Source organism: Panthera tigris, chromosome B1 (genome assembly GCF_018350195.1).
Source record: "Panthera tigris isolate Pti1 chromosome B1, P.tigris_Pti1_mat1.1, whole genome shotgun sequence".
Lineage (NCBI taxonomy): Eukaryota > Metazoa > Chordata > Mammalia > Carnivora > Felidae > Panthera > Panthera tigris.
The window spans coordinates 197842977-197858855 of record NC_056663.1 but is presented as its reverse complement, the minus strand read 5'-3'; the positions used below and the strand labels follow the sequence as shown (position 1 = coordinate 197858855).

Sequence of the window (15879 nt, the reverse complement as noted above, 5' to 3'; positions counted from 1 at the left end):
TCCTTTCCAGGCCTCCCCCTAGGATTCTGGCTTCCCCAGCTTTCCCTTAATTCAATCCCGTTCACTTTATTATGCAGAGCGATTTAATTCTCTTTCCTTCTACTCTGCCCCAGGCTTGCCTTTGCATAGCCAAAGATTCATTAATGTCTCCATAAAACAAAGGGCCATTTATGCGATACAGAATCATTGGCAGAGATTTAGTAAGTTCTCATTTTCTCCTACTACGTGGGTGTAAGAAAGCTCCATGGAAATTTATTTTCCTCATACAGGAAGGCTGAAATGGCTACAGTTGGGGTTTTAAATAACATTTTCCCTCCTCCTTTCAGGTACACATGACATCGATTTCTCACAAACTTATTTGAAACAAACTTTTGGTCTCAGAAAGCCTTTCCACACTTAAACATTATTGCGAACCCTAAATAAACTTTGTTTCCATGGGCTTTATCGGTATTTACCACATTAGAAATTAAAACAAAAACCTATACCATTCTTTGAAACAAAAACAAATCCATTCCATATTAGCATAAATGAGATCCTTTTGCGAAAGAATACATTTCAGAAACAAAAAACCTGAGTGGGAACGGCACGGTTTTGTTTTTTGCAAGCCTCTTGAAAGTCTGGCTTAATACGAGGCAGCTGTTGAGCGTTCAACGTTTTCGCCATGTGACAAGTCCCACCGCTTCTGGAAAACCCAACCGTGGGCCACGTGTGAGGGAAGGATAGTGGAAAGAGCAGCTTGGTGTCCCAAAGCTAATTTCTACCTTGCTGACCCTGCTGTGTCAACCACTGTTTTCACGCATTCTAGTTGGGCATCGTCTTCAGAAAGTAAACAAACGAACAAAGCAATGAGCTGGTGAATGAAATCTCAACCTTGAGCCTGGATGTAGGATGAACTCACTGGTTAACTTGCATTTAAATTAAATTACTATGGGGGCACCTGGGTGGCTCAGTGGGTTAAGCACCAGACTTCAGCTCAGGTCGTGATCTCACCGTTAGTGGGTTTGAGACCCCCCGCCGCCTCTGTGCTGACAGCTCAGAGCCTGGATGGAGCCTGCCTGGGTTTCTGTGTCTCCCTCTCTCTCTGTCCCACCCCCACTCACGCTCTCTCTCAAAAACAAACATTAAAATTTTTTTAAAAAAATAACTATGATTTAAGAGGGTATTTAAAAACCGCGCGTCAAGGATGCATGGCAACTGGGGACACTTCCGCCCTGGTCTCTATCTGATCAAGTTCCTTCCCGTCCTTCAAATCGACCTGCTCTGAATGACACCTCCTCTCCTCTTCCCTACCATAAATAATAACAAGAATGAAAACAGCATTAACAGCATTGATAACTTTTATTGGCGAATCCTAGCCAAGCCACTTTACACGTGTTACCTCCTTCGATGGTCACAGTAACACTGAGCAAGGTGCTGCCGTGTAATTTTACGGATCAGGAGGCTGCAGGCTGAAAGGCCTTTGGCGTCTGGCTCTATGCCTTGCACACCTGCTCTACCCTAGCACTCATTGCATCCGGGAAGTCACCATGCACGTGCTTCTGTCCCCCGCAAGGTGAGTCCTTGAGGTCAAGGGTCAGGCTGGGTTGCCTCCAGGGCGCCCCAGACCCAGGCCCCCCGCGCACGCGCGGCCGGCCCAGTCAGTGGAAGAGCCCAGAGAGGGGAGCCAGTCTTCTGGCTTCTCGATCCTCTCGCTCCCTCGGCCCGTCCGCCCCAAGCGGGACCTCTCCCTGCGGCCACGCCCTTCGAGCTTTGCCGGGAGGCGAAGAGGGCGCGGGGGCGCGCGCCGCAGGATCCAGGCCGCCGCGGTCGCGCGCGGGCAGAGCCCGGAACCTTTCTCCTCTTGCCGCGGTCACCCCGCGGAGGCCGGAACCTTTCTTCTCGCGTCGCGCTGGCGCCGGGCGTGGCGGGAGGAGGCGTGCGGAGCCGGACCGGTCCCCCGGCGGCCGGGAGGGCGCACGCCGCCGTCGCAAACTGCTGACGTGGGCCGGCCGGGAAGGGGGTCGGGGGTGTGGGTCGCCATGGCGGTGGATATCACGCTGCTGTTCCGGGCCAGCGTCAAGACCGTGAAGACGCGCAACAAAGCCCTGGGAGTGGCGGTGGGCGGCGGGGCTGACGGCAGCCGCGACGAGCTGTTCCGCCGGAGCCCCCGGCCCAAGAGCGACTTCTCCAGCCGGGCGCGGGAAGTGGTGAGCTGGTTGCTATGGAAACGGCGGGCTGGCGAGGGGGGCGGACCCGCGACGTGGACCCCAGACCCCAAACCGGCTCCTGGCCGGTAGTCGCTGTGTGAAGGAGTAGCCTGGAGAAAGTGGTCTGGAGTGGGGGACCGGAGAGCCGACAGCTGTCTTGGGAAAGGAACAGCCTCGTTTCGAGGGATGGGAAGGCATGTTGGGGAATTCGAAAATCTCTTGTCCGCAGAGTTCTCGGGCTGCCTTGCGAGGTATTGAACCCGCCGTCTCTGCGGACTTGGACTCCGGAGACGCTTCCCCACAGGCCTTTGCTTTTCTGTCGCAGCACCGACCACAGTGTATTCGCCTCTTCAGTTTGCTCGTCTCGTCCCTCTCTCCTTCCCCTTTCCCCTCCTCTTCCCCTTCCCGGCTCAGTGAGATCAAAGATCACATTCACCTGACCTCTCTCTTCGTCTTGCCTGCCGCTACCGGTTAAGGGCCCAAGCTAGGGATCAGTAGGGACCAGTCTTGATACTGTTTAGGATAGGATACTGTTTAGGTTTAGGATAATCTTTCACAAACACTGTGTTACAGTCCTCTAAACTCCTTTCTCTTTTCTGGACACAGCAGGCTTTCCTTCAGGAGAGCGGAAAACTTCTCGAGGGCGGGAGCAGTGACCTCAGAATCTCCAGTGCCGGACTCCTAGCACTGTTGAGTAAATGGTTTTTGAATAAATGAATGAGTGGACAAATGGTTGTCTTGTTTTCCACACTGAACAGGAAACTCTCTAAGTGGAGAGAGAATATTTTGCCCTGTTCACTGTTGTATTGTTGGCACCAAAGGTGGATCTGGTGTACGTGGAGCTTGAAGCTTACACGATTCTGTCTGTCCCCTTTAAGAAATAAAAATACCGAAGCACAAGAAGAGGTTCAGAGCTTTGGAAGGGGCAAGTGAGGGGTCCTGAAAGTTAAACTTCATGAATTTCACAGTGAATCCACTTGTCTTTGCCATGAAGTGCGATCAGATCGATGCCTGGTCCTTTGTAGACACTCACATAGTTTTAAATGAATCTCTATATGCATGAATTAATGTGTGGCAGCTTAAGGGTCAGAAGGGGGATTGGGCCAGGTGAATACAGGTAGTCCATCAGTAAACATTAAGCACCTGCTTTGTTACAGTAACACAATTTAAAAGGAATGGTGGAGGAGACGGTCACAAAACAAGTATTCTACAGCCTCATAGATACTGTGCAGGGTACAGAGGAGGATGTGGTCAGTTCTCCCTGAGGGCAAAGAAAGGCTTTGGAGAGTTGATGATGCCTGAAACAAATCTCGAAAGAGGAGTAGATGGTTCCAGTGTCAGAAGGTGGAGAATGGGCATCTCGAGAGAAGAGATGCACAAAGGTGTGGAAATAGGGAACTTTTATGCTCCGTTTATGTGTACTCAGTGCTCGTCTACGTATTAAATCACATACAAGTTAGACGGTAATGACATTTCAGATTTTTTTTGGAGGAACTTCTCATACTGTCTGACCTCCAATGAGTGAGGAATATGCCACTTTGCAATGCTACTGAATTGTTTTGATAAGCATTTGAGTGTGGCTGGAATGTGGGAACTTTGCTCTGCAGGCAGACAGATGTTATGTGGTAGAGAGTACTAGAGAAGGAGCCAAGAGACCAGGTGGTTGTCTTAACGCTGCAACTATTAGCTGGACGAGGTTATGAAGCAAATTTTATGGCTTTAGTTTATTTACCTGTAAATGTTCCCCTTTTTTTCCCCTTCAAACAGCAGAAGACTTTTAAACTGCATTGATCCCCTATTTATAGCAGATCAGAAGAGGGGCTTCTCAGGTTGAAATGAGAGGAAAGGACACTAGGACATTCTCCCTCTGCCTCCCCCCAGTTCGGTCCAGGCTCTTCCTGAGGTTCCTCATGTGGGGTTGTTATCTGTGAAGGTCACCGTTTTGGGTTTTGGGCGGGTCCTTTCTAACTCTGAAATCACTGATTTATTAACACCGTGCTGATTTTGGATCGTGTTCAGGAGTAGGAGATACGCAGGTGGTGGGGACAAGATGCACAGTTAGGATGGAACCCTTATTGAGGTTAGGCCTTAGGCCTTTTCCCCGAGGGATAGGAATGTGCTTTAGGCTTTTGAATTAATGAGCCTCAGGGACAGTAACAGGACCCCGGGCTGCTGAATTTCCTGTCACTGGAGGTAATTAAACAGAGGGATGACTGCTTGTCAGAGATGTTCGAGAGGGTTTGGTTGCATGCCATTGGAAGTTCCATTTCTGAGATTTGAAGATGTGAGTAGGTGTTAAGGCTTGGAGAGTCAGTTAAGTGGGGACATAGGCTGCATTGTTCAGGACTCCTGCCCTTCCTGATGTAGGGAAAACATGCTTTTTTTTTTTTTTTTTGCATTCTTTTGAGGAATTTTGATTTTATGTTGTAGTTGCTTGGTGTATTACCTCCTGTTCTTGCAACCATTCCCCCTACACCCTCTTCCCCCCAAATTTAGTATAGAGCAGGCGAGGGGGTGTCCTGTACTCCTGCCACAATCAGATGTGTCAGAAGGCCGGCTGTTGTTTTGTTTGTCCTGGATTGTTTATACGTCGAAGTCTGGTCAATACCAGGAGCGCGTACTCTGGTTCGGGGTTAGCTCTGGTCGTCAGACCTAAGGAACAGTAGCAGGTGATAGTAACATCTCTCATTGAATGCCTTCCTCGAAGCACTCGTGATCGTTTCTAAGATGCACGTTGCCGGCCAATTCTAGTTCTTCTCATTCCTGATGTCAGTTTTCCATCTTTCTGAATTGTCCTAGAGGTATTATCAAGATCAGTAAAACTGTATTGAAACTAGGTTTTTAATTTACCCCATAGGCTGGTTTCGTCATCATTCCTTTAAGTATTTAACTTTTATGCTCAATTTTGTTGAATTCATGTATACTCAATGCCTGTCTACCCATTAAATTACAGACAGTGATAACATTCCTATCTCGGGATGTGGTACTTGTTGTAGCAGAAAAACTCTCAATAATGATGAGTGTGCCACTTTGCGGGGGGAACCTCGCTAACTCATGTAGATTGTGAGGCGAGTGGGGGGGACCTTGGGAGTGGACAGAGCTCTGGGGCTTGGATTCAGAAGACGTAGCTTCAGATCTGGGTTCTGCTACGTAGAACTGGGTGACTTGGGCAAGTCCTCTTACCTGAGTCTCATTTTTCACTTCTGTCACATGGGTATGATCATACCCTTCTGAACTCATAGGCTAATTACTGGCATCTTCTGAGACTATGTATCATAGGGAACCATACTGATCATTAGTTCCCCCTTTGCCCCCCGCCTTCACCCCATGTAGGCCATTTAGATGTTTTCATCAGTGGCTCTAAGCTATATTCCCCAAACCGTTTAGCTTTCCTGTATTTGCCTTTCTTTCTCACAAAAGGGAACCAAGAAAGTTCACAGAGGAATCCGTGAAAATCCTGTGCAGGTACTAAGAGCATCGGTGGTGGAGACAGCAGCATTGCTGGTTAAGGTGGCACTCTTTTATCAGCAATGGCACATGTGTGGCAAGCAGGCATCCGTTCCTCTCTCTTCCTCCCTGTGACCGTGGAGGCCAGTGCTAATTTCCTAGTAGATCTTAGGGCTCAGAATCCTTTGCAGCCCTGTGGCCGAGGCAGCCAGTTGTTAGGCCTGACATTCAACTTGAAATCTGCTTGGCCTCCTGCCTGATACAGAGTAAAAACAGAATCTGTATGCTTAAAGCAGAACCATGGACTTTGTCGTTAAGTACTTAAAAGGATCTTGCGTTCACGTTATTCGGGCTTCTCATTTTGTCGGTGAGAGAAGTGATGCCCAGGCAAGTGCCATGACTGGCTCAGAGTGATGGTAGCTGAGTCATAGGACTGAGCCAGAGGCAGAAGCCAGGTCCTTTGACCCTCGTGTGACGCTGTTTCCCACACTACATCCCAGCCAGTGGGAAGCACGAACCAGACCATCAGAAAACCTGTGCTGTTTACTACCAGGTCTGTAGTACAAACAGGTAGGCCGCAGGCTCTTTCTGGGCCTCAGTTTCCACTGGTTACACTGAGAGCTCAGACTACATGACTGCGATTTCTTGTAAAGCAAAGATGTTGTGATTCCATATAAGTAATAGCGACCCTGAGCTCTGGAAATTCTGTTTTCAGATAAGGCACGCAGATGAAGTTTTCTTTGTTGATTACATATTGCTTTTGTGAAAGCTACATGTCTTGTTTTCATTTAGAGTTTTTAAGGAACTGATTATCTTGAGTTTCTGGCTGAAAGTCAAAGTTCTTATAGTGGCCCAGAGCCGGCTGCTCTGGTCCCTGCTCCCTCTCTGACCTCACCTCTTCCTCCTTCCCCCTTCCTCTTGCTCACTGTGCTCCAGCTCCCTGACCCCTTCGCTTTTCTCACTTGAACTGATGGGTTGCTACCTTAGGGCCTTTGTGTTTGTCGTTCCCTCCGTGTGGAACACTTTTCCCCTGGTTCTGTGTGGTTTGATCTTCAGGTCTCTGTTCAAATGTTGCCTCAGTGAGACCTTCCTTGACTGCACTGTATAAAGTAGCTTCCTTCTCCTGTCCCTCACTGTGCTTTATTCTTTTTGTTATCTAATGTGTTGTATCCATTTATTGTGCGTCCACTGGAATATAAACCTCCTGAGAACAAGGACTTTGTGCAGTCTACCCCTGAATCCATGGTCCTAGACAGTGAATGAATGAAGAAGTGTTAATCTACTGTGTCGCTTTGCTTTCAGTTTTGGAGCTGGTTGATCTCTGTGCACATTCCAGTTCTAGAAATGTGTGATCCGAATATGATCCCTTCATATTACACAATATATATTCACACTTACTCCAGTATCTGGAGTAAACATCAAATAGTTTCTTTTATTATGACTACGATTCAGTTCCTATCTCAAGAAGTTTATAGTCTAGTGGGGAAGCAGACACGTACATAGTACAACAGCTCAGGTATGAGTCACACCTGTAACTTGCTCAGCATTGATTCCCCAGGTCCTCCTTGAGTCCTTTGAAATCACACAGTTGACCTTGTGTGCCAGTGTAGGGACCCAGACCTTGAGCTGGGAGGGACCACCTGGATTATTATCCAGAGTAGCTGGAAATAGACATTATTCCAAGGATTGCGTGTAATACTTCCTAAACTGGGGATTTCAGTCAAGGGAACATTCTTCTAAGAAGCAGTGTCAGGCAACAGGTGCTGGGGTCATTGGGAACCGGAGATACTGGAGATATGGCGAAACAGGACAGGAATATATCAGGAAACAGTACAGGTTTAGAATGGAGGCTGTAAACAGAACATGCGATTTTAGAATCCTCTAGATTTTTTTCTTTTTTTAGTACAGAAACCTTTTTGCGGATGAAATGAGGAACAGCTTGGGCTGAGGCTGGAGTCAGGGACTAGGAAGAGAATGGTTTATTAGCCAGCCTGTCACTCTCCCACCCTTTTCTCTTCTCCTTGAGGAGCCCCTTGGGGAGCAAGCCTAAGACCCAGAGACACACTGGTTAAAACCACCGCATTGGTGTTCTGCAAGGCCTCTTCTAGCTTCAGGATACTGTGTTTTTATGGATCGTGTTAACCGAGTGTGTGCTGTAAGCAGAGCTCTGTGCTGGAGACCTGTGGTATTGAGAGCCCCCGTGGGTTGCACCTCTGAGTTTTTCCCAGAACTTACGACGACTGCAGCTTTTGGAATTCCCTTTATTCAATAATTCATCTACTCCCTCGTCCTCCCTCAACATTGAACACCTAGTATGTGTCAGGAATTGTGAGGACACAAAAAGCTCTGGGACCCGTGTCTCAGGCCTTCAGAAATACAGATGAAGGAAAACTAAATCTCCTTGAGGGGCAGTTAGCGGAAGACCAGCCTGGACCTTGAAGGACAAGACCTGTTCCGCCAGACAAAGGAAGGGTGATAAATCACGTTCCAGGCAGAGGGAAGAGTGTGAGCAGAGGCGCAGAGGCACAACAGCAGAGACAAGACTGCGGTGGAGGGGCCCTTCCCTGGAAGAGCCCTGGGTGAGGGTCAGGGTGGCAGGAGATGACGCTTCACTGGACTGGATAGAGCAGGGGGGCCGGTTTGGCCCACGGGCCGCATCTGGCCTGCTGCCAGTTTTTTAAATGAAGTTCATGTGTTTATTGTGAGAGAGCGAGAGGGAGCACGGGCACACGGGGGAGGAGCAGAGAGAGGGAGAGAGAGAATCCTGAGCAGGCTCCACACTGTCAGCCCGAGGCCAGATGTGGGGCTCGATGTCATGAGCCATGAGATCACGACCTGAGTGGAAACCAGGAGTACGAGGCTTGCCCGACTGAGCCCCCCGGGCACGCCCCGCCCCCTCTTGCCGCCTGTTTTGGCAAATGAGCTTTTATTGCAGTGTGACCACCTGCATTGTGCACATGGAGGCCATGGATGCTTTGGGGCTAGAGTGGCAGGGTTGCAGTGTATACAGGCCTGCAAAGCCCACAACGTCTTCTCTCCGGCCCTTTAAGGAGAAGGTGGCCCCTCTTGGGTGAGAGCACTGTCAGCAGTGCTGCACAGTCCGAACTTCGTGCTCTGAGCTACGCAAGCAGGGGCCTGATGTGATCATATTTGTGTTTTAAAATACCCGGCCGTATTGAGGATGGGTTTGGAATGTAACAGGACTGACCTAGAAGGGCTAACTAGGTTGCGGGACGTCAGGAGAAAGTGGGGAAGCCAGTGGCAGTAGGATGGACGGACGTGGATGCATAAAGTAGGTGTGTAGGAGGTGATAAGGAGTGGGGTTAGAAAGAGGAAGAAGTCGAATAATTCCCAGCTTTCTGGTTGAAAAGTTAAGAGACATCACAGTAATTTTGTGTTGTTTTCAAAGAGCGGAATGCCAGTCATTCAGTTCTAAACAAGAGAGACTACATCCAAGGAGCCTAATGGACTTGGGAGTTTTGTTGAAACAGCAAGTGGTAGATAGGTCCTCAGTGGCAGTGCTTTCTGGTAAATCTGGGTTGGAGAGCGTAGCTGGAACCCAGCGGGGTCCTCCCGCTTCGTCATGTTTCGATCTTGCAGATTGCTGAGTCTGCAAAATAGGCGCCCGGTACTTATGGTCGGTCAGCTGTACTGAGGTGTGCAGTCGACCTCAGACCCAGCAAACGCTGGGCTGGGCCCTGTCGTGGTGAGAAGTGGAAGAGGGCGGGCCAGCCTCACGGGCTGCAGGTGGGAGCCGAGACTTGGTTGGGCTCCTTTCGATGACAAGTTCTTATGCAGAGTTCTGTTCCCCCCAGTTGTGCCTTCTTCGTTCTTTGAAGAAATTCATCTTGGTGGTGATGATCGTATCACATATTACAGAAGCGTGGTTCTCAGGGATAGTCGGTTGCTTTTCTCCTTCATCCCAAGAAAACTCTAGAATGGGTTCCCTCTTTCCTCAGTTTCTAGTTGGCAGGTCACCAATAGTTTAGTGTACCTATAAGGACAGGACTGCTGAAACGGGTCCCCTGAGGATGACTTTTTAAAAAATGTCTTATTTATTTTTTGAGAGAGAGAGCGCAGGTGGGAAAGGGGCAGAGAGAGAAGGGGACAGAGGATCTGAAGCAGGATCTACACTGACAGGGAGATAGCAAGGAGCCCGATGCCGGGCTTGAACTTGCGAACTACGAGATCATGACCCGAGCTGAAGTTGGACGTTTAACCGACTGAGCCACCCAAATGAGGATGACATTTTTAATGAATTCTCCTTTCCAGGTTCTGGCGGTCTTTTATAGGCTTGAGAACTACATTTGTCAATATATTGAGGGTGGAACCGTGTATCAGGACAGATATCAACCAAGCTCACATCAACTTGTGTAAAAAGTTAATTTGCTAATTTATTTTGACTACTGTAACTAGTACTCAGGAGGATACAAGTTTTGGAAAATCAATCCTTTTGGGGTTTCTGCTTTAGGTTAGGAACTCTGTTAAGAACTTTACATGCCTGACCTCATTTATCTTTTATCTTTTGGGGAGGATAGAAATACAATATTAAGTGAGTTTACAATATTGATACATGAATAATATTCTAGAATTCATACAAACTTGATGTTTGAGGTTTCTTATTACGTGGAAATCTACATGGGCTCCCTCTGGTGGGCAGAGTATCAGTGAAATCGACAGTGGTTAATTACGGATTGTATATGAAAAACTTACTCTGTTTAAGACATACAAGGTTTAAAATGGACTTAAAAAGAGGTCCCTTAAGAACCAGTCTAAAAGAAAGTGAATACACCAGAGGAAGGGAAGGGTGGTGGGTTGAATGAGCTCCTAGAACTCAGGTAGGAAAAGCCCGCAGCCCAGTTGCAATTTTAAATTCAGTAGTAGTTTTTTCGTCCTGACTTCAAAGTGTGTAAATACTAGACTTTGCTAGCTCCTGCTTGCCACAATCTAATGTATGGCTGTTTGCCAAAGCTTTCCGTTAGAGCACAGAGGCTCTACTGAACCAAGAGAGTAAATCTTCACTTCATAGTATTGTACACATTCTTGTTCACTTTTTAGTTAGATGATAAGAAAACCCTGGTAAACGAACATTTGCCTTTTATACTCTACATAGAAGTGACAGACTGCAGCGTATCTTGACTCCAGAATTGAGGAAGGAATCAAAAAGCATAGGTTTTGAATTATAAATACTTTTGGACTTTGTCATTAGTTAACTTTGAGATCTTAGAGAACTCACCTAACCTCTTTTTTTGTTTTTGTTTTTGTTTTTTCTCGTTTTTCTTATTTGTTTAATGGGAGTTCTGGCTAGATAATCCTTAAGGACCTTTTTGACAGGATGGTTCCAGGATTCAGTACTCTTCTTTCTGTAAGTCCCAGGATATATCTTAAAGTGCAAAAATTTTGCAGTGACAACTGCTCAATCAATGCCTTGTGTTACTTTCCTCTTGAGTTCCTACCTACTCACAATTTTTCATTTCGATGAGAAGATGAGTTTTGTTTTTCGCAGCTGGCATTTGGTATGTTTCTACAAATGCATTTGATTTGATAGTGATTATATACTCTTCTTATAATGGGATGCTATCAGCGAGATATGTTTTTGACGTTCGCTAATTATTTTAAAATCTGACTATGAAAGTAGTAAGTGCTTGGGGTGCCTGGCCGGTGGTGGAGCCTGTGACTCCTGATCTCAGTGTTGTGAATATGAGCCCCGTGTTGGGTGTAGAGATTACTTAAACATAAAATCTTTAACAATGAAAAGTAGTACTTGCTCATTAAACAGAATAAAGAAGAGAATAAAGTTCACAGATAATACTCCTGGCCAGGAGTAATAGCCCCTATTACAGTCTTGTATATTTTTCCAGATATTTTTCCTATTAAACAAAAAGAATTTTTCTATACTGGTGTTAGTTAGTCTTTTTTGCCCCTTTCTTGCGTTTTTTCCTTAACAGTGTTGTGAACATTTTTCTATGTCAGTGTAGATTGTGTTCAATTTATTAGACTGCATAGCCATTAAAAGTAGTTACACATAACTTACTTACCTGAACCCCTACTGAAATATTTGAGCCACTTTTAGTTTATCATCCTTTTATTTTTTATTTTTTTAAATGTTTATTTATTTATTTTGCGCGCGCACGTGAGAGAGAGAGAGAGAGAGGGAGAGGGAGAGAAGGAGCAGGGGAAGGGCAGAGAGGGGGAAAGAGAGAATCCCAAGCAGGCTCCATGCTGTCAGCACAGAGCCCAGTGCGGGGCTTGAACTCATGAACTGTGAGATCTAGACCTGAGCCCAAATTAAGAGTCGATCACTTAACCGACTGAGCCACCCAAGTGCCCCCAGTTTATAACTATATTAAACAAATAGTGTATTTTTACCAAATTTGTTTCAAATTTATAATCTCTTAAAAAGGTAAAAATTACAGGGACACCAGGGTCGCTCAATCGGTTAAGTGTCCAACTCTTTATTTCAGCTCAGGTCATGATCTCACAGTTTGTGGGACTGAGCCCCATCCACACTGACAGTATGGCGCCTGCTGGGGATTCTCTCTTCCCCTCTGTCTGCCCCTCCCCTGCTAGCTCCCAAGCACGCTCCATCATTCTTTCTTTCAAAATAAACAAACATGAAAAAGGTAAAAACTATGTCAATTCACTTGTTGTCTGCTTAATCTTTTCTCAAGTAGAAAAAATTCAGTGTCATTTCATGTTTGAATGTCCTAATATTGATACAAGGAATATTAGAGCTTATTATCAGTGCTGGGGAATATAGAAGGGGGTAGCTGATAGGGGTAGTAGGAAAAGCTTTCAAGTGGGAGCAGAGCCGTGGAGAACAAGTGAAACTGGGTAGGTGGTGGGTGTGAGCACGTTGTACATCGGTGACGGGAAACTGGCTGATTGGGCCAGTGGGGCTGCTTTGTCTGCATGTGAAACAAGCTGGGGGAGGCGCTTTCTGGCCCTACCACAGAGGCCCCCAGTGCTTCTGTGCACCATAAACATACTAAATCAATGGCCAGCCTGTATCTAGTTAATGACCACTTAAAATCCAATGAAAACATGTACAGAAGTAACAAAAAGCATTTCTGGAAGCAATCTTAATGAGAAATGGAAATGTCCCATTTGAAGAAAACTTCAAAATTTTGGGGAGAGATACAGAAGACTTGAATAAACAGAAACACATATTGTGTCCTGGAAGAGAAGAAAAAGTGTTATAAAGACATCAATTATTCCTAAATTAATTTGTAGGTTTAGTGCAGCTTTCATCAAAATTCCAACAGAACTGTTTTGAGAGGAGCCTGTAAGTGGTCCTGAAATGCACCTAGAAAAAAAGATGTGTGAGAATAATTTTGAAGAAGAGTAGGGGTGTGTGTGTGTGTGTGTGTGTGTGTGTGTGTGTGTGTGTGTATGTGTTGGGGTGGGGATACTGGTTTTGCCAGATAATAAAACATTTTAGAGACAAAAAAATAATATATGTGTTTGTAGATTGATCAGTGAAGCATATTAGGCTAGATGTATAACCTTTGATAAAAGAGGTATTGTAAATCAGTAAGAAAAAGGAGGTTTATTCAGTGATGATTCAGGATAATTGATTAGCACTTTGAAAACAAAGAAAGATTTTTTGTTGTTGTTTTTTGGTCCTTATCTCTTATTGTACATACAATACGTTAAGATATATTTCTAGGTGAACTAAAGAGTTCATTGTAAAAGCAAAACTGAAGAAAATAAAAATGAGTATGAGGGGCGCCTGGATGGCTCAGTCAGTTAAACATCCAACTTCGGCTTGGGTCACGATCTCATGGCTCGTGGGGTTCGAGTCCCACGTCGGGCTCTGTGCTGACAGCGCAGAGCCTGGAGCCTGCTTTGGAGTCTGTGTCGTCCCCTCCTCCCCGCTCCTCCCCTGCTCTCTCTCTCTCAAAAATAAATATTAAAAAACCTTTTTTTTAATGAATGAATATGTTGTCTTCTAGAAGTGTGAGGTCTTTGAGTTTAAAAATTGCCAGCAATAGTTTCAATAATAATAAAGGTGACGATCGTGAAGATGATTGTGATGGCAACTGTCACAGTACTTTATAAAAGAGACACCGTGGCAGTATTCCCAAGCACAGGGAAGTTATTAGGGAAATGTGGCACACTGAAGAGCAGGCCATGGCGTGAGTGAAACTGCTGATCATTTTAGGTTAAAAGAGTTGCTGCCAAAACCAGATATAATTCAAACTATGTATGTAGAATTAAAAAAAAATCCTCTAGGTATGGAAATAGTGATCAGAAGGGCATACACCAAAAGGTAACCATGGCTGTTTCTGGGAGACGGGACTCCAGGTGACTTCTTCTGCTTCTATCATCCCGGATTTCTTTAATTGAGCACATATTTCTTCTGAAATGAAAAGGAAAGGGCGCCTGGGTGGCTCCGTCGGTTAAGCCTCCAGCTTCAGCTCAGGTCATGATCTCACGGCTCGTGGGTTTGAGCCCCGCATCAGGCTCTGTGCTCACAGCTCAGGGCCCGGAGCCTGCTTCCGATTGTGTGTCTTCGTCCTCTCTCTCTGCCCCCTCCCCACTCGCACTCTGTCTCTTTCAAAAATAAACATAAAAAAAAAGAAGATTGAAAAAGTAAAACAGAAAAAGCAAAACTCCCCGCAGATGAATTTTTATTTGCTGTGGTAGGAAATGGAGAAAAATTAATATCTTTTGATTAGAAAAGTCATGAATAAGCAGTATCCGATTATACATTAAATGCAGAGCGGAGGGGGCCCCTGTTTAAAGGAAGTCTGTGGTAAAACCTTTTGTAAAGGGAGTAATTTTCCTGTAAGTCAGCTGGATTTTCGATCGGACTTTCTTAACCTGTACAAGAAAATCACCCACAAATGTTGCACTGATGTTTTACCTTTCTGGTTGTCATTCTACAAACTCAGAAGCGGTAATAATAGCTACCACTTGCCGAGCACCTATTCTACCTGGCGCTGTGCTCCCAGCGCTACAGCTTAGTCGACTGTCCTTAAGTTAGGCTCCTTTACTCCTGGAGAGACCAAGGTTCACAAGGTTAAGTGGCCTGCCCAGGATGGTGTCAGCGCGTGAGCCGGGTCCCTGGGACTCCCGCTGCGTCTCCAGGCCCTGAATGCTCGGCCGGCTGTGCACACAGGGAGTGCCGTTCCAGGCCTTGGCCTTCCGCAGGTCCGCTCTCTGGAGATTTTCTTCTTGGCGTGTTGTCATATCATCTGCTGTCTTTAGGAGCACATCTTGGTGCATAAATCATATATATTTGAAAGTCCCTGACTCCCTTGTGGGGGAAATACAGCTGCCTCCAAACCTAACTTTTTTTTTTTTTTTAATTGACAATTACCCAGTGACCATACATCTCTTCTAAGGCAGTTGTTGAGGTACGTTTTGGGGGAAAAGAGTAGAAGGTTTATGGTTTTAAATAGTAAGGTCACTGAGAAGGAAGGAGACCCAGTTTTTACATTACAGATACTTGAAAAATTGCTAATTCCGTTCTTTGGTCTGAGGCACTAGTTAGTGATTTTGTTTCTTCGTTCAGTAGTTGGTCCCGTGGAGGACTCCAGAGCTGAGATGGCCTCAGAATTACCCCGGTGAGGCAGGGGGTGAGGCCTGTAAAACCACGGTAGTGGTCAGCCGTTGGATGTGGGCTTGCCCCGGGGAGGCCCCCTGAGGGTGAAGCATCTTCCTTCTGCTGAGGGCAGTTCCTTAGAGAGACTTAGCTGTGAGCCATCAGCAGGCAGTTCTGGAAGTTGGGGGAATGAGGGCCTGGATCCTGGAGGCACACTTGTGCCACAGCATCTTTTAGGGTTGTTGTGAGGAGTGAATGAGATACTGTGTGTTAAGCTGCTGGCAGTGTATCTGGTGCCTTATAGATCCTCATTCAAATAAAGCAACTACTTTATGACCAGCTTATATTTGTTGAGTATCTGCCTGTGAGTTAGGAAGGCGTTGAGATTGCTGTTTAGGATAAAAGATGAAAGAGACTTCCCTTTGGCCGTCAAATGCTTACGCTCTGGAAGGGGGCGTTCGAGTCATTCATTCAGTGAATATTTATTGAGCATCCGTTACAGGCTGCGCACTGTCTTTCGCACCAGGGATGGAGCGGAGATAAGACAGAATCGCTGCTTTCGTGGACGTTATGTTCTCGTGGGAAACTTACAGTAAATAAGTAAACACATCTAAAATACTTGGGTAGCGATAGGTACACATGTTAAGTGTAAGACACGTTCATAATTCTAGAAGTCCTCAGTAGAGGAACTTCAAG

The 15879-nt window shown here is 46.1% G+C and overlaps 1 protein-coding gene across 1 annotated transcript in view; it reads left to right on the top strand.

The window, feature by feature from the left end:
* Positions 1-1689: 1689 nt before the first annotated feature.
* Positions 1690-15879, top strand: part of STX18 (syntaxin 18) — a 121162-nt gene continuing 106972 nt past the window's right edge. The window contains exon 1 of the mRNA XM_042984946.1: positions 1690-2186. Coding sequence (XP_042840880.1) covers positions 2019-2186 — 168 coding nt within the window. The 5' untranslated portion in view covers positions 1690-2018. The remainder of the gene's footprint in view (positions 2187-15879) is intronic.